At 44.9% G+C, this 27490-nt stretch overlaps 2 protein-coding genes across 3 annotated transcripts in view; one reads left to right on the top strand and one right to left on the bottom strand.

The window, feature by feature from the left end:
• The window catches only part of LOC137416116 (carnitine O-palmitoyltransferase 2, mitochondrial-like), a 1201140-nt gene that overhangs the window by 223329 nt on the left and 950321 nt on the right, over positions 1–27490 (top strand). The window lies entirely within an intron of this gene.
• LOC137412767 (carnitine O-palmitoyltransferase 2, mitochondrial-like) overlaps positions 18662–27490 on the bottom strand; it is a 79766-nt gene continuing 70937 nt past the window's right edge. Inside the window, exons 9-10 of one of the 2 annotated variants that reach the window (XM_078769521.1) lie at positions 25304–25586; positions 18662–19397 (exon numbers count right to left, since the gene is read on the bottom strand). In XM_078769521.1, coding sequence (XP_078625647.1) covers positions 19051–19397; positions 25304–25586 — 630 coding nt within the window. In that variant the 3' untranslated portion in view covers positions 18662–19050. The remainder of the gene's footprint in view (positions 19398–25303; positions 25587–27490) is intronic. The other variant, XM_078769575.1, reaches the window with a different exon arrangement.

Below are 27490 nucleotides of genomic sequence, written 5' to 3'. Positions count from 1 at the left end.
AGGGAAGGTGCAATGATAAATAGCATGGAGACAGCTGGATGTATGAGCAAGGAATGGGCTGCGGGGTGTAAACATGCACGTGGAGCATCGACGCTAACCGGGTTTGCGGTTAGAGCGACTTTTAGCCAAAGCGGGCCTTCGGTGCGTGCCGGGCAGCTAGGTGTGCCACGGGGATCCGCGGCGGTTTCGAAAGAACCGCCGTGCCGGATCCACGCCGGGCCGCGCTCTGAACGGCCGCGTCCGTGCTCCGCTAGGCGGAACGGGCGGCCCAGTAAGAAGGGTCGTCATGGCGACCACTTTTTGTTGAGGCATTCTGGCAGGGCGAAATCGGGCCATTGGACGGCTCCGTGCCGGGATGGTGCGTGGGATCTCGGCCCGGGTAAGCATCCTTCCCTGCACCGAGTGCCGGACGCATCCAACCGCCGGCACCAAGCAACCCGCATTCATTGCTCGGCTTTGCGAAGCCGAGCTTTAGAAGTGAATTGGTGCACCGAGAGGCTCAAGTGAGTAGACTGTGATGAGGATAGTGTTTTGGACCCGAAATTGAGAAACAAAATTTGATGATTGGCAGATGATTGGTAGAGTGATTGGCAAATTTTTAATTAGCTGGAATTTGGTGTGCAAAATTGGTAGTGAGAGATACCCGATGTGGTGGGATGGCAACTCTGCCATCTCTCACAGGGGGGGGGGGGGCAAAGGAGCAATAGTCTTATGGGGTTTGGCAGTGAAAAGTAGTCTGGGAGGGTTAGGATATAGTGTGTAGGGACCTAGAGATTGACCATAGGTAACGGTAAGGTTTAGCTAGTGACAATGATACCTGTAGTGGGGACGCAGGTAGATTAGTTTGGATTATAATGACGAGGGAGCGCAATAAAGTAAGGGACGACTGGGAAGCGTGAGTATCAGAGGGGAGTAGTTAGATGAGATGATGCTGTGTGTGTGTGTAAAAATGTGTTGTGAATTGTATTGAGGATCGAAAGTGTATTGAGCAGGGTATGAGTAAATGATTGTGTGTGTGAGTTGTAGTGAGATTGCACAGGTGTGCAACTGAACAGGTGTATGGAGCAGTGTGTGAGTGAGTGATATTGATGTGTGCTGTGTTGACCAAATCGTCCAGGAAGGAAGGAGGGTGCAGGAGGCACCAGGTGATTGCACAGGTGTGCAAATACAGGTGGATGGAGAATGGTTGTATGGAATAAATGGTATGGAATATATGGAGTGTGGAATACATGGAGTGTGGAAACTGTGGAGTGGAGTGGATGGTGCAAAGGTGTGAATGGGGGAAGAATGGACCCCCATCACGAATACCCGGGGAGGGTAGTGTAAGTGTTAGGTAGAGGGTACAGGTAAATTGTGGTTGGATATTGGCATCTGTGGTGCATGGTGGAAGAATGATACTTGGATGGGTGCATTAGTGTTGTGGAAATGGCTGGGCGTGTGGCCTGTTAGTGTGTGTAGTTGATTGAGCACTCCACCACTGTGAGGATGTCGGCCAGGTGAGGCTGCAGGTGGGCTCTGGGAGCCGGTAGAGTTGTTGTGGATGGGGCCCGAGGATCCGGAGGACGGACCCAGGTAGCCCAGTGCCAGAGGGCACCAAGGGGTGACAGAGCCAGGAGGGGCCTTCCCCAATTAGATAGGTTAGGTCAAGGAGCTAGGTAAGCTCGGGTGGCAACTACAGTGGTGGAGGTGTGCAGGTGGGTAGACGTGCTGGGAGAGCTACACGAATCAGCCCTGAAATTGTGCAAGGGCACCGGGAGATGAATCGGGGGAGTGAGACCCCAAATTGAGAAGCACCACAGTTTGGTCAATGGGAATTGAGTTTTTAAAACCGCATAGAGTGTAAGATTGCCAATGGATTGGCAGGGAAAGACCCCGGGTAGTGTAAAGTGTGTTAATGTCATTTAGAAGGTAGTTAGGTTTGAAATCTCCTTGCACCATCTGTATCCACTCACCTGGGATGACGTACATCCACACCATGCCATGGTTGTTTTTATTATTTTAATGTGCAAATGTTTTGGATTGTGAGACGCATCATGATGTGGGTGTGACATTGTGCTGATGTTCCATCTCTTCCTCCTTATGAGGATTGATGATGAATTGGGTGATGGCAAATTTTGGTTAGAGGGATTGTGGTGACAAATTTGGTGTAGGAGAAATATGGGGGAGACGTGACAGCAGTGACGAATTTGTAAAGGTGTAGATTGTTGTAAATATGGGGTAAGGGCAAGGGTAGAGTAGGTGACAGGGGGGGTGACGTACGGTAGGGATGAGCTTTTCTCCGCTCCGTCTCCATACGCACCTTGCCTTGCATTGCCTTTATTGATGTGTACCCTTGTGACCTTACCCCTCGCTCATCTGTCTTTTCCCCCCGTTGTCTCCCACATGAGGACTGTGCGCCACTGGGCGCCGAGGGGAGCGTGCGTGAGTCCGCCATTGGGCACCCGAAACTCTCGCAACCACAGCTGTCTGCATCGATGCACCACCTTATGGACCACATGTCTGTGGCTGAGCACCACTTATGGACCCCATGGGTTGGGGCATGGCCCCTCTGCTGGAACCGGCCATGAAGGCCTGAGATCTTGCTGGCGGACCTTGGCCACAGGGCACCTATGCCCCACAGGTGAACCACACTAGTCGGCCCTGTGGGCCATAAATAAATAAAACCGGACACGTTTGGTGCATATTATTTTGTCCAAATAGGACGCCAGCAAAGAAGATGACAACAACGGGAAGAGAGCATTAGCCAGCAGAGGGAGCCGAAGAGCAAGACACCACCAAGGGTTTGTTGGTTTCTTTTTATTATTGAACAGTGATGACTGTGCACCGATTGGTGCTTGAGGGTGCTTTTGTGCGGTTTGGGTGCTTTCTGGTGCATCGATGCAGGGCAGACTGTCCCCCCCCCCCCCCAAAAAAGAACGATCACAGGTCCTGGGTTGCATTTTGTAAATAAAGTAGAGACGTTGTAAATAATGCGCCCCCACCGTAAATGTATAGTTTGAAGACCATTCCACAATTCGGTTAGCTGTGGGCGTGATTCTGTTAGGCAGGGTGCAATGGAGCAGCGGGACATATTTATTTATGTTTTAAAACTGTCACACTCAGGGTCAGGTTAAATGTAGAGGGAACTACACCGACGTGCCACACTAAAAGTAAAGGTAAGAGGCCCGGGACATGCCTAAGAGGAGGAGGGTGCAGTGTTGTGGATATGAGGATTGTGTTTTTTTTATTGCTTTATTGTGGACCCTCCTGCCTCCAGTCTGTGTATAAAGGTCAAAGGTCGTTCTGTAGTTATTTCATAAACAATCACGTTAGCCAATCATAGATTTCCCCCTTGTTGACAGTTATTTCCTTATTCTGTGTAATAAGCTAAGGATTTGTCTTCCATTAATTAATACTCCATTGCACCGAATTCAGACAAGGTAGATTCCCTGCACATTCCCCTTTCCTCAATTACCAACTGCATTGAGCGGTTCGCTGAATTCTGCTGCCGCTGTGGGTTGTTGTTTTCGCACCAAGACTCCATTAGCCACGAGGTAGGCTTGGAGAAGAAGGGGGAGGACCTGCCGAATCCTGGGCGTGCCCGCCCATCATCATCAAGGGTGGAGCCAGAGGGCCGTGCCGACCAATCAGGGCCGAGGCGAGCTCACCGATGGGCGTGTTCTAGAGGCCAGCGGCTTGATTTGCACGCGGCGTTATAAAAAGCGCGCGCGGAAGCCGTTGACAGAAGCGCGGGGGAAGCCTTTGACACAAGTGCGCAAGAGTGATGAAAAGGAGTCCTGAGAAAGCACACGACGTCCCCAAGGCAGCAGTTTGAACCACAGGAGCTTGAACCACAGGAGCTTGAACCACAGCAGCTTGAACCACAGCAGCTTTGAACCATCGCAGCTTTGACCGCCGCAGCTTGAGCGTTGACGGCAGGTTGCTGTTGAGGAATGGTGGTGGCTGCTCCCTCCCGGCCCGGCCGTCCTCTGGTCCGAGGTGAACCTTCCTCCCTGTCCAGCCATTCACTCCTGCCTCCATTCCCCATTCGTGTGAGTCCGTCTTTGTTTGTTCTGTCCCTGGGTTAATTAAGACTGTAATAGATAAGCTAGAGTTTCACTGTGTCCTTCTGGTCCGTCCCTCTTTCTGCTTTATTTTATTATCTTTCCTTCTTCCTTGGTGTCTTTGGTCCTGTAAATAGTAATAAATTATATTCGTATTTCAAACCCTCTTTGTCTGCTTCTTCTTCTTCACATCCACGTCGTCTTTGTCTTTTCCCCATTGAATATCTGTGGCACGATTTGGCCCACGTTTACGGAATCGGGTCTTAGTCATTGTAAAAACGGTTCGGGCCGCGGCGCCATCCGCTCGGCAAATTAACATCTTATCCGCGGTCCGTAACAATATATTGATTTTAATACAAAGAGAAGAACAGAGACAAAGACAGATTTTGAGAAGGAGTTTTATAAATTGATGAATAATGCTGTATTTGGAAAGACAATGGAAAATGTTAGGAACAGACAAAACATAAGACTTGCTACATCTTGGAAACAAGCAACAAAATTAATTAAAAGACCCAGTTTTCAAAGAGCAGAGGTGTTTTCAGAGAACTTTTGTGCTTTTCATAAGAAAAAAAGAGTATTGAGATGGATAAACCTACTTAAATAGGAACATCCATTCTTGATTTATCAAAGTCATTAAAGGATGATTACTTTTACAATAACTTAAGGAAGTAATATCAAGATGATGTTAATCTGATTTATATGGATACAGATAGTTTTATTATTAAAATTAATACAGAAGATGTTTATTCAGATATGGTTGATGATATTGATATATACTAGGGCATGCCCGTACTATATATATATCTAAAATTATATCCCCCCCCTCTATTTACATGAAATGGTTTGGTCCAAAGCGAACGGCTTGCGAGTACGGTGACAATCCCCCCCCTCTATTTACATGAAATGGTTTGGTCCAAAGCGAACGGCTTGCGAGTACGGTGACAATCCCCCCCCTCTATTTACATGAAATGGTTTGGTCCAAAGCGAACGGCTTGCGGAGTTTGGTAAAGAAATCGACATTGCGTGCACAAACGCGCAGGAAAGCGAAAGAATCGCAAATTAGTTTTAATTAGTTTTACAACATAGTTTAACGGCAACATAGTTTGCCAACGTGAAATAAATGAATACGCTCTCAAATGTGCCGTCCGAGGCAGAGTCTGTTCGCCACGTTCGGCACACGTGATAGCTCGCTGCTCTCTGATTGGTTGAATCGTTTTTTGGACATAGCTCGGTAACTACTTCTCCGATTAATATGAAACCTTGAAAAGGCACATCCTCGGGTCCCCAGCAATATACCTGGCAAGTTTAAAGTATATCGGACCCGTGGTTGTCGAGAAACAGCGGTCACAGACATACAGACATACAGAGATTACTGGAATTATAGATAGACTAGGGCATGCCCGTACTATATATATATCTAAAAGTATATCCCCCCCCTCTATTTACATGCAATGGTTTGGTCCAAAGCGAACGGCTTGCGAGTACGGTGACAATCCCCCCCCTCTATTTACATGAAATGGTTTGGTCCAAAGCGAACGGCTTGCGAGTACGGTGACAATCCCCCCCCTCTATTTACATGAAATGGTTTGGTCCAAAGCGAACGGCTTGCGAGTACGGTGACAATCCCCCCCCCTCTATTTACATGAAATGGTTTGGTCCAAAGCTAACGGCTTGCGGTTGCGGAGTTTGGTAAAGAAATCGCCATCGCGTGCACAAATGCGCAGGAAAGCGAATGAATCGCAAATTAGTTTTAATTAGTTTTAAAACATAGTTTAACGCCCGAGCGAGTTTAACGCAATCGCAAATCGCATCGCAAAGCGAAAGAATCGCAAATTAGTTTTAATTAGTTTTAAAACATAGTTTAACGCCAACATAGCGCCAACATAGTTTGCCGACGGGAAATAAATGAATACGCTCTCAAATGTGCCATCCGAGGCAGAGTCTGTTCGCCACGTTCGGCACACGTGATAGCTCGCTGCTCTCTGATTGGTTGAATCGTTTTTTGGACATAGCTCGGTAACTACTTCTGCGATTAATTTAAAACCTTGAAAAGGCACATCCTCGGGTCCCCAGCAATATACCTGGCAAGTTTCAAGTATATCGGACTGGTAGTTGTCGAGAAACAGCGGTCACAGACATACAAACATACAAACATACAAACAAACATACACACAGAGATTAGTGGAATTATAGATAGATGATACGAGTAATTATAAGTCGGATGATAAGTTGTTTTCTTCAAAGAAAAAAAGGTTATTGGAAAATTTAAGGATGAATTGGGTGGAAAGATAAAGAGTGAATTTATTGGATTAACATCAAAGGCTGATGCTTATGAGTATATTGTTAATATTATTGAGAAGAGTGATAAAAAGTTAAAAGGAATAAAGAAAAATGTTATTAAAGAATCAATAAACTTTGAAAAGTATTATAACTGTTTGACCTATAAGAAAGAAGAGTACAGAAAAATGAGTACAACAAGAAGTTATAAACATCAAATATATACAGAAGAGGTGAAAAAGAAGGCATTAGGAGCTTTTAATGATAAGAGGTTTATTTTTAGAAAATGGACTTGATAGTATCCCTTATGGATATAAGTGTTTGGATAAGTAGAAGTGATACGATAATTATAAGTGGGAAGTTAAGATAAACATAAGTGATGAGATAAAAAGGGGGGTTTGGGGTTTTAACGGGCTACCGCCGCCTTTTTTACTGATATACAAATGATCGAACCAAGCATTAACCAAACTAAAGAGTGGAGGCATAGACATCCTTGGTATACAAATGGAAAACATCATGAATGTGAGGAATATCAAATAAGTATAATTGAAGAAAAAACAGGGGTAAGAGTTGATAAAACAAATAAGCAAATAAATTTAAATACGAACAAGTTAGATCCTTAATCCGAAGAGGCAAGATCATTGAGTGGACTGAAAACTTTGATGGTTGCCAAGAAATCAATGGCAAAATAATTTACTGTAGTCTCAAAATGATATGTGGTTCGGGAGATAGTCTGATGAGATAATAATTAAGAGAAGTTTATCATTTCATATCGACTCAACAGCGATACTTAAACAGAGAGTTAAATTATAATGTAATATTTATCAAGATATGAGATGGTGATTCTGCTTTTAAGAAAATTAAGCGATCACCTTAAAATTAAACACAAGTATTCGTTGGGTCTCTGTATAAGTATAATGAAAAATGTTGGAGGGAGGAAAGGGGATGCAATTTTTGGTGAGCTCGAGTGCTAGTCAATAAGTTTCCTTAATTTTCCCCTATTGACTTCAATGTTAAATTTTATGTGTCCTCGAACCCCCATTCTCCTTCTAGCCTCCAACACTTTGGTCTAACATGCCTGGATCAACAATGGTGCCACTGTGCAGTGTCCAACATGGCCTCTTCACAAAATTCACCCTTAAATTTGCGTCTAACCCTCAGATTACCCATGTCAATTATTTTTCACAATTTACTAATCTCATCAAAGAAGGGTGCTTCTCCTTACACCTGCCAGCCGAGCGTGGCCCACATGCTCGGCTCATTCAAATTTCCCAATTCAACAATCCCATGGCTCTCCTCCCAAGCCAAGAGTCCAAAAATCATGACGTAACATCTGTGGAAGATCATTCTCACACCATCATGTTCCACAGATGCTCCAATGGTTGTCCGGTAAGCTATATCCATCCATGTCCATGTGGTTCGACCCGCGTCCATAGACAAGCACAGCAAGGCAGGTCACCTGCTGGCTGTCCCAGAGTCTCAGGGAGAGGCGGTCAGGCTGCATGCCCAAGCGGCCACCACATCAGGCCCATGTTGGTCGTTGGTGGTACTGCCACCAAAGTGCTAACCGTACGTGGTGCCAACAACACCTCCCGCTAGTAGTCCTCATAATACGCAATCCTAGGTACCTGTGAGAAACCACCTCAGACCCCCCCTCCCCACCCCCCCACCCCCGCCCCGGAGGTCTTGCCCCCACAAGGGTCCAGTGACCCTGCTGGCCCGAGACATATGCCCTGGCAGCGCCCTGATGGACAAGGGATGCCACACTCCACCAGACCCCCCATGTGGCCCAGGCCATACCACGACACCCATGGTCGGACCCCACATCCAAATACTGCCTGCACAGCCCCACAGCTGGCTGGCATTACCCAATTTTGAAAGGGGCAAATTTTCCCCGAGGCCGACACCAATGACCTCTCCTGGTCCGAATTCCGCAGCCCGGGGACCAACTCCCACCATGGCTGCTCCAAATCAAATTTTCATTTCCATTTGATTTTAAATTTCCTTTCAAAAAATTTGGCCTCGTGTGTCCAACCACCGCAGCTGCAGGCGACAACCCATTTCTCGGGTTCTTCTGCCCCTTCCTGCGGCTGCTCCAAATTAATTATGGGGACCATTTTCTCTGTAGCTCTATCTCCTGACTCTTCCATGTCCAAATCCGATCATCCGATCCGATCTCCGATCATCAATTTGGATTCAGACCAGGTCATTCTACTCTGGACATGTTGCTTCTGCTGTCTCAACAATGGATGGAGGTCCTCAATGCCAAACAGGAAATCAGAGCTGTCTCCCTCGACATATCACGTGCATTCGATATGGTCTGGCACCCAGCTCTGCTCACCAAACTCCCCTCCTATGGTATCCATGGAAATCTCCACGCTTGGCTTGTGGACTTCCTCTCTGGTCGTAGTCAACATGTGGCCCTGAATGGATTGCTCTCATTGCCCCTTCCTGTTCTGGATGGAGTTCCCCAAGGTAGTGTTCTGGGCCCTGTGCTTTTTCTGGTCTTCATCAATGATCTCTCCGACTCTGGAAAATCCTCTCTATCTCTTTGCTGATGACTCCACTCTCTGCCGCTCCATTTCTCATCCCTCAGATCGGCAGCCTGCAGCCTCCTCACCCTCTGCAGACCTGGAAAAAATTACAGACTGGTCAAACAAGTGGAACATGTCTTTAAATCCTGACAAATCTCACATTCTTACTATGTCTCTCCGAAAAGACCGAATGGAAAACCCTCCCATCTACTTTTTCAACAATCCTCTCCAAGAAGTTCTGTCGCTCATGCTTTTGGGTCTCTCTATCTGCCATGATCTTTCTTGGGAAAACCACTTTCCAAGCTGGCCTCCAAAGCCAGTCGCCGACTGGGCATCCTCCTTCGTGTGAAGTCCTTCCTTAGCACACCTGAGCTCCTCAACACATACAAGGCTTTCATCTGCAGCTCAATGGAATACTGTTCCCTCCTCTGTGCCGGTGCTCCTGCCTCACACCTAGCTCGGCTTCACGCCATTGAACCCAAAGCTTTCAGAATCATTGGAATCTGCTGCGATGAAGCTAACTCCGAGGGCCTTTCACTCACTCACCGCAGGCAGGTTGGTGGTCTTTCTGTCTTCTACCGACTCCTCGCCGGCCTTGCTCCCCCAGCTCTCTCTGTGCTCTGTCCCCCAAATATTCCTACAGGTCGCACAAGATCTGCCAGCAACCCTCTTATGGTTAAACTGCCAGAATCTAGGCTCTCTGCTCACCTTCACTCTTTCATTCCCCTTTTCTCCCACCTCTGGAACAAACTCCCCCACTCCCTTCAATCCCACTCCTCCCTCCAGGTCTTTAAAACAGCTGTTCACCACCATCTCTTATCTTCCCCCATCCAAAACCTTGATTTTTCTACCCCCACTAATTCACCCCAGATACACTTTTTCGAAATTCCAACTTCTTTCCTGGAAGTCCTTGCAGTGTCCATATGTTTTATACCTCTTCCACCTACCCACAAGCCTTCTCCCTCCCACTGTTCTCTCGATGTCTCTGCTCTCAAATGTTGTGTTTGTGTCCTTCCCCCTCTCTCCCCATCTTGTTTACCCCTCCCCTTATTTTGTGTTTTATGTGTTGGTTTGTGTCGTTTTGATTTTTTGTGTGATTCATGTTAGCTCTTTCACGAGCCTCGATGTTGTATTCAAAAAAAAAAAAAAAAATCCAGCTTGGAGCCAAAACACCCCCCTCCCCCCTCCCCCCACCTGGGTAACTAATTGCGGAGCCTCCGGTGCCCAAATGTTGTTCATGGTGAGGGTCCCCTCGGTCACCTTAACCTCATAATTGGACCGACTCACCTCATCTCCCAGACTCTCTTGGACTCGGTCAACCCCTTCTTCGATGGTACTGTAACAGGTGTCCAGCCGCTGTGTCAAATCATTATTTCCATTACCCCCCATCACTTCTGGCCCCAACAGGTCTGCATCCATCAATAACCGGTCCAAGTCCATTACACAGACCTCCAATATTTTTACCCTCCTGTTGTTCAGAACCACCGCCCTGGCACTGCACAAATTCAAATTCCTCCCCTTGTTGTTGCATTGAGGCATCCACACCAGCCCCATAACCTTCCAGGTCTTCATTTAACAAATATTGCCCCTTTAAATTTACGTTTTCCCCATTTACCCCGAAACACTCCCCATTTAAAACCAAACATTCCGAATTTAAATTTTCCTTCTCCTGCGCCCGAAGCACATAGGCTTGGGTCTCACACTCTCCCATTCCCACTGTTAATTCCCTGTTTATGTAGGGATTGTTATGTGATGACAATAGTGTTAGCTACTCTCGAAACTAGGGGTTCCCAACCTGGGGTGCACGCACCCCCAGAGGGTGTGAGATGGAATATCTGGGGTGCGACAAAGAGTGGCTTGTGTCCTTGTCGTCATGTGTCACGAGTCGTCACTCAGCCATCTGCCAGTGTGTGCCGTTTGAACATGACATAAAACTTTTAAGTCTTTCTCTCTTCTCTCTTCTCTCTCTCTCTCTCTCTCTGTCTCTTCTCTTTCACTTTTCTCTTTCGCTCTTCTCTTTCTCTCTTCTCTTTCTCTCTTCTCTTTCTCTCTTCTCTTTCTCTCTTCTCTTTCTCTCTTCTCTTTCTCTCTTCTCGTTCTCTCTTCTCGTTCTCTCCTCTTTCTCTCTTCTCTTTCTCTCTTCTCTCTCGCTCTTCTATTTCTCTCTTCTCTCCTCTCTTCTCCCTTCTCTCTTATCTTTCTCTCTTCTCTTTCGCTCTTCTCTTTCTCTCTTCTCTGTTCTCTTTCTCTCTTCTCTTTCTCTCTTTCTCTCTTCTTTTTCTCTCTTCTCTTTCTCTCTTCTTTTTCTCTCTTCTCTTTCTCTCTTCTTTTTCTCTCTTCTCTTTCTCTCTTCTCTCTTCTCTCTTCTCTTCTCTCTTCTCTCTTCTCTCTTATATTTCTTTCTTCTCTTTCTCTCTTCCCTTTCTCTCTTCTCTTTCTCTCTTCCCTTTCTCTCTTCTCTTTCTCTCTTCCCTTTCTCTCTTCTCTTTCTCTCTTCCCTTTCTCTCTTCTCTTTCTCTCTTCCCTTTCTCTCTTTCTCTCTTCCCTTTCTCTCTTCTCTTTCTCGCTTCTCTTTTTCTCTTCTCTCTTTCTCTCTTCTCTTTCTCTCTTGTCTTTCTCTCTTCTCTTTTTCTCTTCTCTCTGCTCTTTCTCTCTTCTCTTTCTCTCTTCTCTCCTCTCTTGCTCTCTTCTCTTTCTTGAAAAGCTTGAAATAAAATCCTCTGCAACTGTCAGTCCGATTGGCACTAAATTTTCCGAATATGAGCGGCTCCTCCTAGGGAATTTTTTAAATGATAATTGTGACGTCATAGTTCACGTGGTACAGGCGCCATCTTTGGAAAATCGAAATTTCTTTTACCTCTGTATCTCCGAAACCACTCCATGCGAAAAACTGAAACATGGCTCATTGTCAAGTATTCCGCTTGCGGAATAAGATATGTCATTGATGATGTCATCGGTACTTTAATTATGACATCATAATTCGACAATTACAACTCTTGATTCGATCAGTATGAAATGTTTTTCTCTGCAATTCTTGGTCCGATTAACACGAAATTTTCACCATAGGAGTGCCTCCTCCTGTAGAATATTTCAATGATTATTATGACGACATAGGTCACATGGTACAGGCACCATCTTGGAAAAACTTCGCACCTCGTTATCTCTGTAACCACTCCATGGAAAAAATTGAGACCTGGCTCACTGTCACCGACTCCCCAAGGGGAATAAAATATGTTAATGATGATGTCATCGGTGCCTTCGTTATGACGTCATAATTGCAAATACAACACATCCATCCGATCATTAATAAAAAAAAATTCAGCATCTGTTGGTCTGATTGACAGGAAAGTTTCACTGCAGGATCGCCTCCTCCTTTAGGATATTTTAATGATGATCATGACGTCATAGATCATGTGTTACATGCGCCATCTTGGAAAAACCCCCAAAAAAGTTGCACCTCTATATCTCCAAAACTGCTCTATGGAAAAAAATTGAAACGTGGCTCATTGTAAATAACTCCATATGGGGAATAGGTGTTGTTAACAATGAAGTCATTGGTGCTATAAATATGACGTCATAATTCGACAAGGACAACGTTTAGTCTGATCAGTTTGAAATTTATTGAGCAGGATCTTTGCAACAATTATTTAGAGAACCTAAATTTATGATGTCATCGCTCACATGGTCTGGCAGCCATATTAGATATAAAAAAAAGAAACGTTCAAAAACAGAAGAGTTGGCTCACACCAAGTTGACTGCGCAGGGTAAGTATTCTATGAATACCATCTAGTTTTGTATGTCGCAGATGGGAGCGACATTATTTTATGTGCCATCTCTACATAGAGAGTACCAGCGTAATATCTGATAGAAAGGTGTATTTCTTTCGAAATAATGTCCAAAAAATTGAACGGGCCACAGGTTGACTCCAATAAAGTTGTAAAGACATCTCAAGATTGATCAATGGAAACTGGATGCACCTGAGCTCAATTTAGAGTGTCATAGCAAAAGGGTTGAATACTTATTGACTCGAAACATTTCAGCCTTTCGTTTTTAATTATTTTGTAAAAGTTTAAAAAAAGAAAAATCCCCTTTGACATTATGGGATATGATGTGTAGATCAGTGATCAAAAAAATCTCAATTTAGTCCATTTTAAATTCAGACTGTAACAGAGCAAAAGAACAAAATGTGAAAATGTCAAGGGGTGTGAATACTCTCTTAAGGCACTGTATAAACAGCTAAAACCGTGTCCTGGGACTTAATGACTAACCTTGTACATACTGCTGTGTGCAAAATGATGAGTAAGCTTTGCTTTCTGTCTGGCTCCTTGTCATGGTGTGAACTCAACAGTTTAGCTGTATGGGATGGTTCAATAATTTTTGTCCATGGATTTGAGTATTGCAACTGTAGTTTAAAGGTGCTAGTTAAGATGTGCACAAATGGTTCCAACAGAATAGCTGAAGCTCCAAATGGCTAAGTATTTTTTCTTTGCACCATTTGCATCAGACAAGAATAATTGGTACTTGAAATGTTCGCTTTTTTGTGCTCAAATAACTTTCGTTCTCTGCTTTTCCCAGTTTAAGTTAAGTTTAAGTTTAAGTTTTTCGAAGCTGTTCTTTCGAAGCAGCTTTCGGAGCAGCTCCTTTTGGAAGCTGTTCCATGCGCTCACGCTTTCGAAGCTAAGTAATCTTTCACAATTGTGTTTTTGTCGAGACTGTATCTATCTTTCGGTGTGTGTACCTATAGCGTATCTTTAGGAAATTTTTCGGTGCTAATTTTTCGTACATGTATACACAATCGTCGGTTAATGCGTATCGAGTATTCTGAGGCCTAGTACTTGTAGGCTAAGGCTACCGTACCATCTCCGACCTTGTGGTTTTGTTTTTCTCTCAGCGGTTCGTCGAATGCGCTGCAATTATTTTCGTTCTCTGTTTCGTCCCAGTCGTTCACCCCATACCTCCTTGTTTAATATCTCTACTCAAAAAAAAAAAACCCCCAAAAATATTTCCTTCTCAGGTCTTATTCGTTTAATTGTTTGTCTTATTTGTTCGTTCGTTATTCGTTCACGTTGTTCGTGATCACGCGATCATGTGGTTCAAAATGTATAATCTCTCCTCTGAACAACTATTTTCTCTCATATATTATAACACCTTTTTCTTCTTCTCCTACAAAAGGATGCTTTCGTCTTGCTCACCAAATCCATTCATTCCAAAAAATATATATAATACCATCTCTTACAGTTCCTCTTTTCTACATTCCCTAAACGATCCAGAACTCCACCCCTCCTTGAGCGTCCTCAAACGTATTTTTGACTCGAAGGTCTCAAACTCATTTTGCAAAAAATGTTCGTTTCCCATGAATCGTACACTTTTCAAAATCCAATCTCACCCCTCCCCTCGAAATCTTCCCCATCCCCCCTTCCCTCCAAAACTTCCCCATCCCCCCTCCCCTCCAAAACTTCCCCATCACCCCTCCCCTCCAAATCCTCCCCATCACCCATCCCTTTCAAGTCTCCCCCCTTGCCCCTTCCCTCCCCTCCCTCCTAAACTCCCCCCACACCCCTCCCCTCCGAGACTCTCCCTCGCTCCTCCCCTCCTAGACTCCCCTCTCACGCCTCCTCCTCAAAGCATCCTCCCTGCTTCTTCCCCCTTCCAACTTTCACCTTCATCTCCCCCAACCTTCTGCCTCACTATTCCCCCTCCTCAAATAACACTTCACTGTGCCTCATCCAATCTCCATCAAACCTTTTGTCTGCCCCATTCTTCCCTTTCTCCAAGCTATTCTGAAATCTCTGAAATCTCTGAAATCTCTGAAATCTCTGACACACCTTCAACAGCTCTCCCTACCTCTTCCTCCTCTTCCACATCTTACCCTACCCCACCCCACCCACCCCCCTGTTCTGTACACGATGCTCCCCCTTCCTCTTCATTAACAGTATGGACCTCAAACATCCGGGGCCTTCGCTCAAACTTGATTGATCTCTCCATACAGGTTGCTTCTGACAAACCAGACTTGATCTGCTCAACAGAAACTTTCCTCCTTCAAGATGTCTCTGATTCCTTAATATATCTCCCTGGTTACTCCCTCCTCCGGTATGATAGACCTGAGCCTCGTCCTGGAGGTGGGGTTGCTATCTTTATAAAAAAACTCTCTACCTCACTCGCCCTCCACTGCCCTCTCTCCACCTCACCCCCCAGGAATACCTTTGGCTACGGCTTCCCCTTCGCTCCCACCTTTTGTTCATATGCGTGTTGTACCGTCCACCAAACAGTGATGACTCCATCTACATCTCGCTGTCTGATAATATGGACCAACTTCTATCTACCCATCCCAACTCTCTCTTCCTCATATGTGGTGATTTCAATTGTCACCATGCTAGTTGGCTGGATGTGGGTACCTCTCTCACCAGCCATGGCTCTTCAGCAAAGGACTTCTGCGACTCACTGGGACTGACACAATCTGTCAATTTCCCGACCCGGATCTCAGTCAACGGAGCATCTTCTCTTTTGGACTTGGTTATGACTAACTTCCCTGAAAATGTCTGCTGCTCTTCTTCTGCTCCAATCGGCTCATCTGATCATGTGCTTGTCAAAGTGGACATCTCTCTGACCATTGTCAGAGAGCCTCCTCAGCGTCGACGAGTCTGGCATTTCACTCAGGCCAACTGGCACGGTCTTCAAGCAGCCATCAATCATCTGGACTGGTCTCCCATCTCTACCGCCTCTGACATCAACTCATCCTGGGAATTCTTTCAAAGTAAATTGCTCTCTCTCATGCACAGATTTATCCCATCTCGTCTTCAGTTGTCATACCGTTCCTCCCGTCCATGGTACACGGATTCTTGTGGTGAGGCTGTTGCCCTGAAACAACTTGCTTTCGTCTCCTGGAAAGCAAATCCAACGGAAGGAAATTATAATTTCCTTTCACAAAGCCCGAAACAAGTGTGTGTCCACCCTCAGGAGAGCCAGGAAACAATATCTCACCGTTCTCAAGACCGAACTCTCTTATCTGCCTCCCTCTTCCAAATCCTGGTGGCGTCTGGTCAAATCTGTTTCTGGTGTTTGTTCCCCCTCCATCCCCTCCCTCACTTCAAATGGCTTAACGGCTGACTCCGCATGTGAAAAAGCTGAATGCCTCAACTCTGTGTTTGCCTCTAAATCTTGTGTCCCAAACCCATCCCTCTCTGTACCCACCATACCCAGTCATACCCAGCTGCTCCTGGACTCTGTGTCCTTTCCTCCTGCCAAGGTGGAAAAGTTTCTGTCAACCCTCGACTCTGATTCTGCAACTGGTCCTGACGGCATCAGCCCACGGGTCCTAAAATCATGTTCTTCCGCTCTTTCACTCCCTCTTTCTGTTCTCTTCACCCTCTCCTTTGCTCAAGGTCATCTGCCATCTGCTGGGAAATCAGCCAACATCACCGCTTTCCACAAAAAAGGTGCAAAAACAGATCCTTGCAACTACAGACCAATCAGCCTTCTCCCAATTATCAGCAAAGTCATGGAATCAATCATTGCTTCAGATATGAAATCTTTCCTCTTCTCCAATGGCTTGATCTCTGATCATCAATTTGGTTTCAGACCTGGGCACTCTACTCTGGACATGCTGCTTCTGCTTTCTCAACAATGGATGGAGGTCCTCAACACCAAACAGGAAATTAGAGGTCTCCCTTGACATTTCACATGCCTTCGATACAGTCTGGCACCCTGCTCTGCTCACCAAACGCTCCTCCTTTGGTATCCATGGAAATCTCCACGCATGGCTGGCGGACTTCCTCGCTGGTCGTAGTCAACATGTGGCCCTGAATGGGTTTCTCTCATCTCCTCTTCCTGTTCAGGCTGGAGTTCCCCAAGGTAGTGTTCTGGGCCCTGTGCTTTTTCTGGTCTTCATCAATGATCTCTCTGACTCTCTTGAAAATCCTCTCTATCTCTTTGCTGACGACTCTACTCTCTGTCGCTCTATTCCTCATCCCTCAGATTGGCAGTCTGCAGCCTCCTCACTCTCTGCAGACCTGGACAAAATCACAGACTGGGCAAACAAATGGAACATGTCTTTCAATCCTGATAAATCTCACACTCTTACGATGTCTCTTCGAAAAGACGGACTGGACAACCCTCCCATCCACTTTCTGAATAATCCTCTCCAAGAAGTTCTGTCACTCAAGCTTTTGGGTCTCACTATTTGCCATGATCTTTCCTGGGAAAACCACATTTCAAATCTGGCCCCCAAAGCCAGTCGCCGACTGGGCATCCTCCGTAGTGCGAAGTCCTTCCTTGACACACCTGAGCTCCTCACCACATACAAGGCTTTCATCCGCAGCTCTATGGAATACTGCTCTCCCCTCTGGTCTGGTGCTCCTGCCTCACACCTAGCTCGTCTTCACGCTGTTGAAACCAAAGCGTTCAGAATCATTGGAATCTCCCACGATGAAGCTAACTCCAAGGGCCTTTCACTCACTCACCGCAAGCAGGTTGGTGGTGTTTCCGTCTTCTACCGACTCCTCTCTGGCCTTGCCCCCCCAGCTCTCTCTGGGCTCTGTCCCCCAAATATTCCTACAGGTCGCACAAGATCTGCCTGCAACCCTCTTGTGGTTAAACTGCCAAAATAAAGACTTTCTGCTCCCCTTCACTCCTTCATTCCTCTTTTCTCCCGCCTCTGGAACAAACTCCCTCACTCTCTTCAATCCCTCTCCACCCTCCAGGTCTTTAAAACAGCTGTTCACCACCATCTCTTATCCTCCCCCATCCAAAACCTTGATCTTTTCTACCCAGGCTAATTTCGGTCCCCTTGTGCTTTATACCTGTCCCCCCCCCCCCCCCTTCCCACGCCTTCTCCCCCCAAGCCCTCTCCCTCCCACACTTCTCCCTGCTCTCAAATGTTGTGGTTGTGTGCTTCCCCTTCTCTCCCCATCTTGTCTTCCGCTCCCTCTTTTTGTATATTTTGTTTGTCTGGTTGATTTGTTTGTGAAATAAATGTTAGCTCTTTCACGAGCCTCGATTCAGTATACCAAAAAAAAAGAAAAAAAGTCAGCAATAACTGGTACTTGAAATGTTCACATTTTTTGTCTGTGTTATCTTTCCAACAAACCCTTGCTTTCTTTCCCTTTGTTTGTGTTGGTTTGTTATTGGATTCGCTGTTTTTTAAATATTTGACTTTTTTAATCCAAAAGCTGTTGTGACTAATTGTGCATGTGTGGTTCTCCCTAAAGCAGGTCAGCCAGGAGAACCGTTTGTATCAAGATTGTTGTAATTGTTAAACGGGACCGATTTTGGATGCATTTTGGGAATCCTGTGTGCCGTGCATTTGCCTGTGGCTCACACGGTGCATTGTTGCTGCACGAAGATGCAACGAAACCTACGATGAGGAGCAATGCACAAAACCCCCTCCAACAATTGTCCATGGTGCTGCCATTATATGCAAGTGCATCATTTCAATTGGATGTTGGAGATGTGGGCGGGGTTTCACAGGCCTATGATCGTGGGTTTGGGTAGCACTAAACAGATGTTAATCTCCCTTCGTAAATTGCTGTTTATATGTGCGTTTTTACAAAGACGTTTTTGTCAGCGTTTAAGTGTTAGGCGTGTGTTCACAACACGCTCGCTAAACACCTTTCGTAAATTCGGCCCTTTGTGTTTGGAAGTTTTTTTTTCACTCTCTTTTTCTGAAAGGAGGTTCTCTGTGGAGGCAGCAATAAGCCAGAAACATGTCCAAATTGTCCATGGACCGATTTCTTCACACAAGGGAGCACCGGAAAGCTTTCAGTTTGACTGACACTGTGGGGAGCAATGAAATTCACGCCTTCACAGACTGATGAAACCAAAAGTTGTATTTCCATTTTTAAAAATTGTGACCAGTGCAATCAAACAACATAATTTAATGAAATGCTCTTTCAATCATTTAAAGCATTTTATTCAAACTACATAGACATCTGAATGTTGCCTATCCTTGGTTTGTTTTTGAGGAGCTATAACTTGGCCGCACATGAGTAAAATACGGCCTTGTTCTATTGACAAGCTGCTATCCAATGCAAGACAAGTATATGAAACAATCAGTAGACAATGGAAAAATCATCAAATATATGGGATCGAAATCTGGGATCCCAGGATTCTGATAAATGTCATCACACAGGTTCACGAGTATTTCTACGGAAGGAAAACAAACATCCAAATCGTGTTACCAAGTCAATCTTTGTAGTTACCTATTGCATTTGTTTCTGATGCTTACCAGCGAGTGCATCCCCTATTTCCTTCAGGCTCAATTCCAGAGTTTTACTGAAAGCTTGAAGGTCTCTGTTGGTCGATACCGTGCTAAGGCAACACAACACACTTGTTTCTCTCATGTAATATGCAAAAAGTATTCCTTCAGGAACCCATGGCATTACAAGGGTTGCTTGAATATTTTGTATGCTGGTGGAGAAGATGTCGTCATGATATTCCAGTTGGTACGCTGGATCCAGGAAAATTTCTGGAATATCGGTGAAGTGTTGTTGGCTACGCCTCAATGCAAGGCAGTGGAGAACAAACAGGTGTTGTATAAATCCCTGTCCTGGGGATAGATGGTGGGTTGGGAGGGAGGGGTTGGGTGAGTGTTCAGTGGGTTGGGATGGAGGGAGTGGGTGGGCGATAGGTGGAGGGGTGGATGGAAGATGGATGGTGGGAGTGATGGAGGGATGGGTGGATGAGGGAAGGGATGGTGGGTTTGGGCAGAGAGGCATGGATGAGGGGTTGGAGAATGATGGGGATGGTTTGCAAAAAAGCAACAATATTGTTTGGAACCTTCTCTTGCTAAAAGGAATAGCATACATGTGTGTGTGGCACGTTTTATTGTAAAACGTTCCTGCTCTCGTATAGTTATAAACATAGGGGCAATACCCCTGGGGCTCACCTGGTAGAATAAACAGTATACTGCACCGACTAAGGGTATTTTAAACCAATTTCAATGGTTGCTTGAAGACAGGGCACCACGTACAATCATGGTAACATAATCATAAGACTTTAAACAAACAAAGAAAAAAAATACCTATTTTGGGGAAAACCCTTCCCATCCCCCCAACCCAATATACCTCCTCAGACCCCAATTTTTCTAATACCTTGAACAAACATTGTTACATCATGGGTGATGAAGGTTGTGCTGAAGTTTCATGGAAATTGCATGTGCAGTTTCTGAGAAAAAAAGCAAACCCTTCTTTTGGGGGCAACCCCCCCATAGATGCCCAAGGCGGCAGATTTTCTTCGTGCCATGAACAAACTTCGGTACATGACGGGTGATGGAGGTTGGGGTCAAGTTTCATCGGAATTATATGTGTAGTTTCAGAGAAGAAAGCAAATACCTATTTTGGGGAGTCAAACCTGGATCCACTTTGAACCCGGTACTTTAGTCACAACACAACTAATATCATTTGTGCCAAGTTTGGTCACAAACCCTTCAGCAGTTTCGGAGAAGAGGTTGCAAGTGTTTATGGAGTGACGGACAGACTGACGGACTGGCGGACTCGTGGATGGACTTCATTCCAGGTGAGCTTTTTTCTTTCTTTCTTTTTTTTGTATACAGAGTCGAGGCTCGTGAAAGAGCGAACATTTATCAAACAAACAAATCAAATAAACAAGCAAACAAAGTATATAAAAAGCGGAGCGGTCAACAAGATGGGGAGAGAAGGGGAGGAAGCACACAAACACAACATTTGAGAGCAGGGACATAATGTTGATAATGCTAATAATGCTAATAATGAGATTGCATTATTATAATGAGATTGCATTATAATGAGAGCTAATAATGTGATTGTTGTGAAGACAATAATAGATTTACTTGGAACAAATATTTCAAAGTTGTAATACATCATGTGTGGTTTTCATCATAGAAATGCCGTCCTGCAGGACTTAGAGCTTTCTGTAATGATTACAACGACACCATTTTTAGCTCACCTGGAACGTAGATCCGGGGAGCTTATGTTATGCCGTGTGTGGCCCGTCAATCCGTCAATACGTCTTCTCCAAAACCACTGATGCGATTGTGACCAAAGTTGGCACAAATGATATTTGGTATGTTGCACCTCAAGTTTGCTCACGGCATTAAAAAAATGTGGACTAAGGGGGTCTACTGGGGGTCAAAGTGGATCCAGGTTTGACCCCTAAAATAGGAATTTGCTTTTTCCTCTGAAACTACACACACAAATTTCGATGAAACTTCACCACAACCTTAATCACCCATGATGTACCAATGTTTGTTGAAGGCATTAGAAAAATTGGGGTCTGAGGAGGTGTATGGGGTTGGGGGGAGGTGGGTTGCCCCCAAAATACATGTTGTGTTTGTTTGTTTAAAGGCTTATGATTAAGTTAGTATGATTCTACATGCTGCCCTGTCTTCTAGCAACCATTGAAAGTAGTTTAAAACACCATGATACTGTTTAAAATACCTTGAGTCTGTGTGCTGCACTGCTTTATTCTACCTGGGGAGCACCCGGAGGTATTGCCCCTATTTTTATTATTTTATACCAGCAGGAACCCTTCAAAGTAAAGAATAATGTGGGATGGACAAGGAAGGTGCACACAAAATTATATATTGTAATACTTCTCAAAGTCACAAAATACATAGTCTCCCATCTTCCCTCAGTCGATCCTCACCTCATCTTCCCTCACCCAGGAACTAGAATCGAGCTCACCACACGGTCCTGAGTCTTTGTCTTCTCTTAACATCTTCACATCATCTTCTTTGTGACGTCATTCAACCTCAAGGAAGATCAGCGAAGAAATAAAAGAAATGGTCTTTTCTCCTTTCGAAACCAAGCCAAAGAGTGGAAAATGCACCCACTGATTTGTATCCCATTCTTGGCCCATAGCAACCTTCAGAATATCGAGTGGATCTGGTCCGTTTTCCACTAAATGGTCAAATTGGTTTTTAATGGTACAGATAACGCCCTCTTACAAGTTCCCTTGCATGATATCTCACTGAAGCACTGGATTGCGCACCAATGCAGTTTATTCGGATAAAGCCGAACATCTCCCATTAACACCCAAAAACTCCCAAAATCCCGAATCACTGCTCACATCCACTCATTCATTCCTCTTTATTCCCGCGTGTACAACTAACTTCCACAGTCTCTTCAATCTCATTCATCCCAACAAGTCTTCAAGACTGATGTTCACCACCATCTCAGACTTTCCAAGTTTCTAGTTTTCCTTCTTGAGAGTTTGTGGCTGTATCCATCTTTTCCACTCCATTTGTTCCTCCCTAACTCTCATTCTTCCCCTCATCCCTTATTTCACCAAGTCTTCCTCTATTTTGTCCCTTTTCACCACTGTTGGTATGGTGTGTTTTCCCATTTCTTTCTCCTGTTCTTTTTGTTCTGTTATACCTGACCGTTCTTTGTTCTAGCTCCTGTTTGAGCCTCGACTTTGTGAACCCCTCGCACTTTAATTTTCTGATGCAAGATGGTGGTCACCCTGCCTGAGGCATCGTAGACTATTTTGCGTGGGACATATAGCCCACGTTACTTCTACAAACAGTGGACTGCAGAGGGTGTCACTCTGGGCTCTGGCAGATAGCTGCCTCATTCTCTGCTGATCTGGAATTCAATATGTATTGTCTGACATTGATATAGTCTGATTAATGGAACTGCACATCTTTCATTTAAGGCTAATATTCAGGTCACATGCTATCAATATCAAAGGATGATAATATAAGCCCTCCTATCTATTTCCATGATCAGCTGTTGGAAAAGGTGCAGTGTCTTGGACATCTGTGCCTCACACTCTGTGATGACACACTCCTGGGTTGATCATGTAGCGAAGCTGCCATACAAAGCCAGATGCAGATTTGTTCAACTCCAAGTCGGAGTTCAACTCCCAAAATCCAAGGTCACTGTTTTTATCCGCTTTCTCGTTCCTCCTTTCCGTTATGGAACAGCCTTCCTGTAGCTGTGCAATCCCATTCTTCCCTCCAAGGATTCAAAAGCAGGCAATGCACTCCCATCACATGTCATTCTCCATAAGTAACCACAATATTTTCCACTGTCATAGCCCTACTGAACCCAAATCTCTTACTTGCAAGTTCCTGTGTTCCTTCCCCTCCTCTTGTCTGCCCTATTTTGCCTGTTTGTTTATTCCCTTGCTTGTTGAGTCCACATCTGGCCCAGTACCCCAATTTCAGTTTGTTACTTTTTTACCCTGCATTGTTTTGCTCTTCCATGAGCCTCGATCTTGTATAAACAAGACTGAAAGTCTAACAGCGGCTTAGCCGGGCTTGTTTGATACTTTAGTTGAAGAGAATAGTATGATCTGGGAGGGGATACCAGTTAGCAAATTAAAGCATTGAATTATTTTGAAGTACTCTGTGTCTTTCAGCTCTGACACCATGGAAGTGAAGAGATTGTATTGAGACACTGGTTCATTCAATATGTTTTGAGTCAAACAATGAACCAACCATACACCGCTTTGATCGAGTAACTTTGCAGTCATGACAAAGGAATTGCAGTGCTACAATTATATTTTTTATATGATTATTAACGTTATTATTAGTATTTTGAAAACAATACTACTGTATTAAGAAACCTGGGCTAATTTGTCCGAAGCGGCCTAAAGGTGAGGCATGAAGGCATGAAGCCTAAGGCCTTTTATGTGCTGTGGTTGGAAGACCCGTAACGCCTTTGCCTTCGATATTTGATGGTCATTTTAACAATCGGTTTGTTTGTGTTTCACACTGCATGAAAAACATAAAGGTGGAGCATGGTGATTGTGATATGACAGGTTCAATGATATGTTTTGCCTGAATGGCATAGGAATCAAAATGGCGGTGTGTAGAGTCAGACGTCATACAACGTAATGAGATCACCAATCACCTGTCTTCAGCTCTAATTGGTGTGTGTTTGAGGGACATGCATACATACATACATACATACATACATACATACATACATACGTACATACATACATACATACATACATACTGTTACGGATCTCAACATCGGCCCCTTTTCCCCTTACAAAGGGGGGATTAATCCTCTTGTCTGCGACTGACCGACGTGAGTCCTGAAGCTGCCCAGCTCCCTCCAGAGAGGCAGGTGAGCAACCTCGTTCGAGACCGCGGACAAGATGGTATTTGTCGAGCGGATTAGCAGCCGCGGCTCGAACCATTAACAAAAACTAGACCCGATTCTTATTTGTTGGCCAAATCGTGCCACAGGTATTCAATGATGGAAAAGACAAGGATGAACGGATGTGAAGGAAAGAAGGCAGAGTAAGGAAGAACAGGATTTATTAATTATTTACACACCACCAACGCAGAAAAGAAATGAAATGCAATTTACAGGGAACTGGAAGGATCAGAAGGACACAGAGCAATTTCTAGCTTACCTATACAGTCTTACTTATTCCCAGGGACAACACAAAGGACAGATGACAATCAGACTTACACGGGGAATGAAGCAGAAATGAATGGCAGGAGGTGGATGACTGGACGGGCGAGAAGGTGGGATCACAGGGCGGGAAGGATGCAGGCCCGGTTGGGGTGATGGCGCGGCTCGAGGTGAGCAGCCGCCGACCCTCCTCAATCGGTTTCGCACGGCGGCGTTCCTTCGTAGCCGTGGCCGAAACCGCTGTCAAAGCTCAAAGCTGCGGTGGTCAAAGCTGTGGTGGATTCAAAGCTCATCGAAGGTCCCTCGCTCATGTGTGGTTCATTTGCCGCATCTCCCACATCTCCCGCATCTGACTCCGCAGTCCTTCCCCACCCCCTTTTATGAGGTGCGTCATGATCAAGCCGCCGGCCCGTTGGAAACGCCCATCGGTGAGCTCGCCTCGGCCTTGATTGGTCGCGAGGGCTCACAGATCCCGCCCCCTTGAGGAGGCGTTGGCAAAGCCACGCCTTGTTCCTGGTGCTTTGCTGACTCCTCCCACCTTCTGCTCCGAGATGACCTCGTGCGTAATGGAGTCATGAGGTGAAGGTGATGCTAATAACCCCACCCAAAGTTACTGGCACTTTGAAGAGGCTATGGGGGTGTTGGAGGGATGCTATCTTATTTCACTTCGGTGCAATGCAGTGTCAATTAATGGGAGACAGAGCCTTATACTGACATAGAATAAAGAAATAACTAGAGAGAGGTTCTATGGTGGCCTACGTGCCTGTACATGGACTAACTAAGTGGGGCGACCTTTGACCTTTACACAAATTGATGGAGGTATTTACAAGAATCATTACATTTACACAGGGTGATATTTACAACAATTACGGGATTCTCAAATCTGCAACAATACATACATACATACATACATACATACATATGGACAGACAAACACTGTTCTGGATGGCTTCGCCCTACGGGCTATGCAGTAAAAATTACATTTGGTCCGTCACGCTTGTTGTAACTACTGTGGATCCCTGGTAAGATGATTACCTCCTGTGCAAGCTTTCATGTGTTTATAATCTCTATTTTTCGATTGAAGATGCAATAAATGGTATACCTGTGGCAGCTTCTGAGATGAGTTGCTTGTGCTGTTCGGAGGTTGCTTCAATCAACTGGTGCAGAAGGGTAGTGCGATGCGAGCCATGACTTCGAGAATCTGCACCGAAAGCCTTGCAACATTCAAGAGCCTCATTTGTGGCTGTTATAAACCTCTCTGTGCGGCCATGTAGGAATGTGCCTGTGCTGCAAGTTTCGACTATCACCGCATGGTGTCCATACATGCGGGTGAATGCCAGTTGTAGTGCTAACTGCACAATACTGTCTGGACTCACACCGCATCCCTGGAAGGTGAAAATGAAAGGCAGATAAACTGATGGAGTGAAAGAAAGTTTGAGAGGGCATAACAAACAAACTGGACTTGTCACATTCGGCAGACCTGCAGTGAGATTTATCAAACATCTCCACCATTACAGTGGAGTCCCAGTTTAACAAATATGTGATGTAACGAATTTTGTCAAATCTATGCATACATTTTTTGAGAAATTTTAGTACATAATGACCAATTTGGACTTCAGTACACCAACAGTCAATAAAAGGAATGCAATCTGTTTGAAAGTATCGTCGATAAATGGAGAAATTCTTGCATCACCAGATGTGAAAAATTCAAAAAAATTTCACCATCAAGCCTGCCCTAAAAACCCTTGTACTGCGAAATGAATCTTCCTCATTTACACAGGTGGTAAGACACAGCAGCTTGGCAAAAACAGGGAACATGGATGCAATAACTGGGCACGAGGCAGGTCAAATGGATTTGAAATCGGGACCAACGATCATTAGACACACGATGGTAATTCCGAATTTAGGCTATTTTTAAAATAAAATTTACAGGAAAGAATATAGTACAGCCTTTTTTATGCACCTATTTTTCCAATATATATAGACCGATCCGATAACGACGATCGTGCCCCCTTCGCCGATAGGCGGCGCTCTTGCGTCCGCCATTACTGGGAGGCATCCCGATCCAAACTTAACTCCAGCTCGCTGCGCCAGCATAACTATCATCGCGATCGTACATGAAAAGTGTCTGTGATAATCGGTCTCAAGTGTTTCTCTATACGTGTGGAGCGGTCGTGGACATTGGAGAAAAGGATTTTAAATGATTTTTAAAACATTTCAAGTGGGAGGAGCAAGAGGAGGGGGGAGGAGCGAAGAGAGGGGAGGAGAGCAGTAGGATTGGTTGGGCAAAGTTTGGGTGGGAGGGGACAAGTGGAGGGGGGAGGAGCGAAGAGAGGGGAGGAGATCAATCGGATTGGTTGGGCAAAGTTTGGGTGGGAGGGATTAGGTGTCGAGGATGAGGTTGTCTCCCGCTGAGAGTAGGTTTGCATCCCAAATTCATTCTGCTTTTCCATTGTCTCCTGCAAAACACCTGGAGCCCTGTCTCTCTAATCCCTTCAAGAGATCTGAAGGTCATTCTCAGTGAAGTGGATATATCTTTTACTCATTTTTGACACGACAAGAACAAAGACCACTTACTTTATTTCAAAGCACATTTTTTAAAACAATATTACCCTTAGTCACAACCAAATAATTACAGCGCCTCCATTATTAAAACTAGACCAAATGATTTACCATTCTGTGGTTTTATCTGTAAAACTTCAAAATAAAACAGTCACTTCAATAGCTATGGCAATCCCCATCCTTTTTCAATCTGCAAACTCACCTTTTCCCTCAAGAGTCAAATCCTACTACAATCCCACAAAATATTTTACTGAGAAGCCGAGAGCCAGAGAGAGCTAGCCTACATGGATTTTATACTTTATTATTTCCGAACCGTTGTTCAGTTTAGCTTTGTTTTAAAACTCAATAACATTAAGTTGAGGATGGACTTCAGAACTACCATCCCCCAGAATTCACATAGGCAAAGGTGGGAGGGGACACACCCGACAAATATTTACATCTAATTTATTAAACAATGGTAGTTTGCCAGACCTCGAGCTGAAACGATTAAGCCTTGATAACCCAGCAAATCACCCCAATGAACCCTGGTAGACATTGTGGCTACAGTTGTATTATTTAATTATTTACCAAGAAACAATATCTTTTCTCCAATAAGACAAACCCGATCCAACCTCACATTATTTGGAAAAACCCTATTTGTAATATTATTTCCCTCAGTCATTTATGACAATATGTGCTCCCCCATTGCCTCCACTAAGAATTTTTACCCTTCTCGAGCCACGATTCT

This window comes from Myxine glutinosa, chromosome 1 (assembly GCF_964187855.1).
Source record: "Myxine glutinosa chromosome 1, kmMyxGlut1.1, whole genome shotgun sequence".
NCBI lineage: Eukaryota > Metazoa > Chordata > Myxini > Myxiniformes > Myxinidae > Myxine > Myxine glutinosa.
This window is presented reverse-complemented; position numbering and strand designations above follow the sequence as displayed.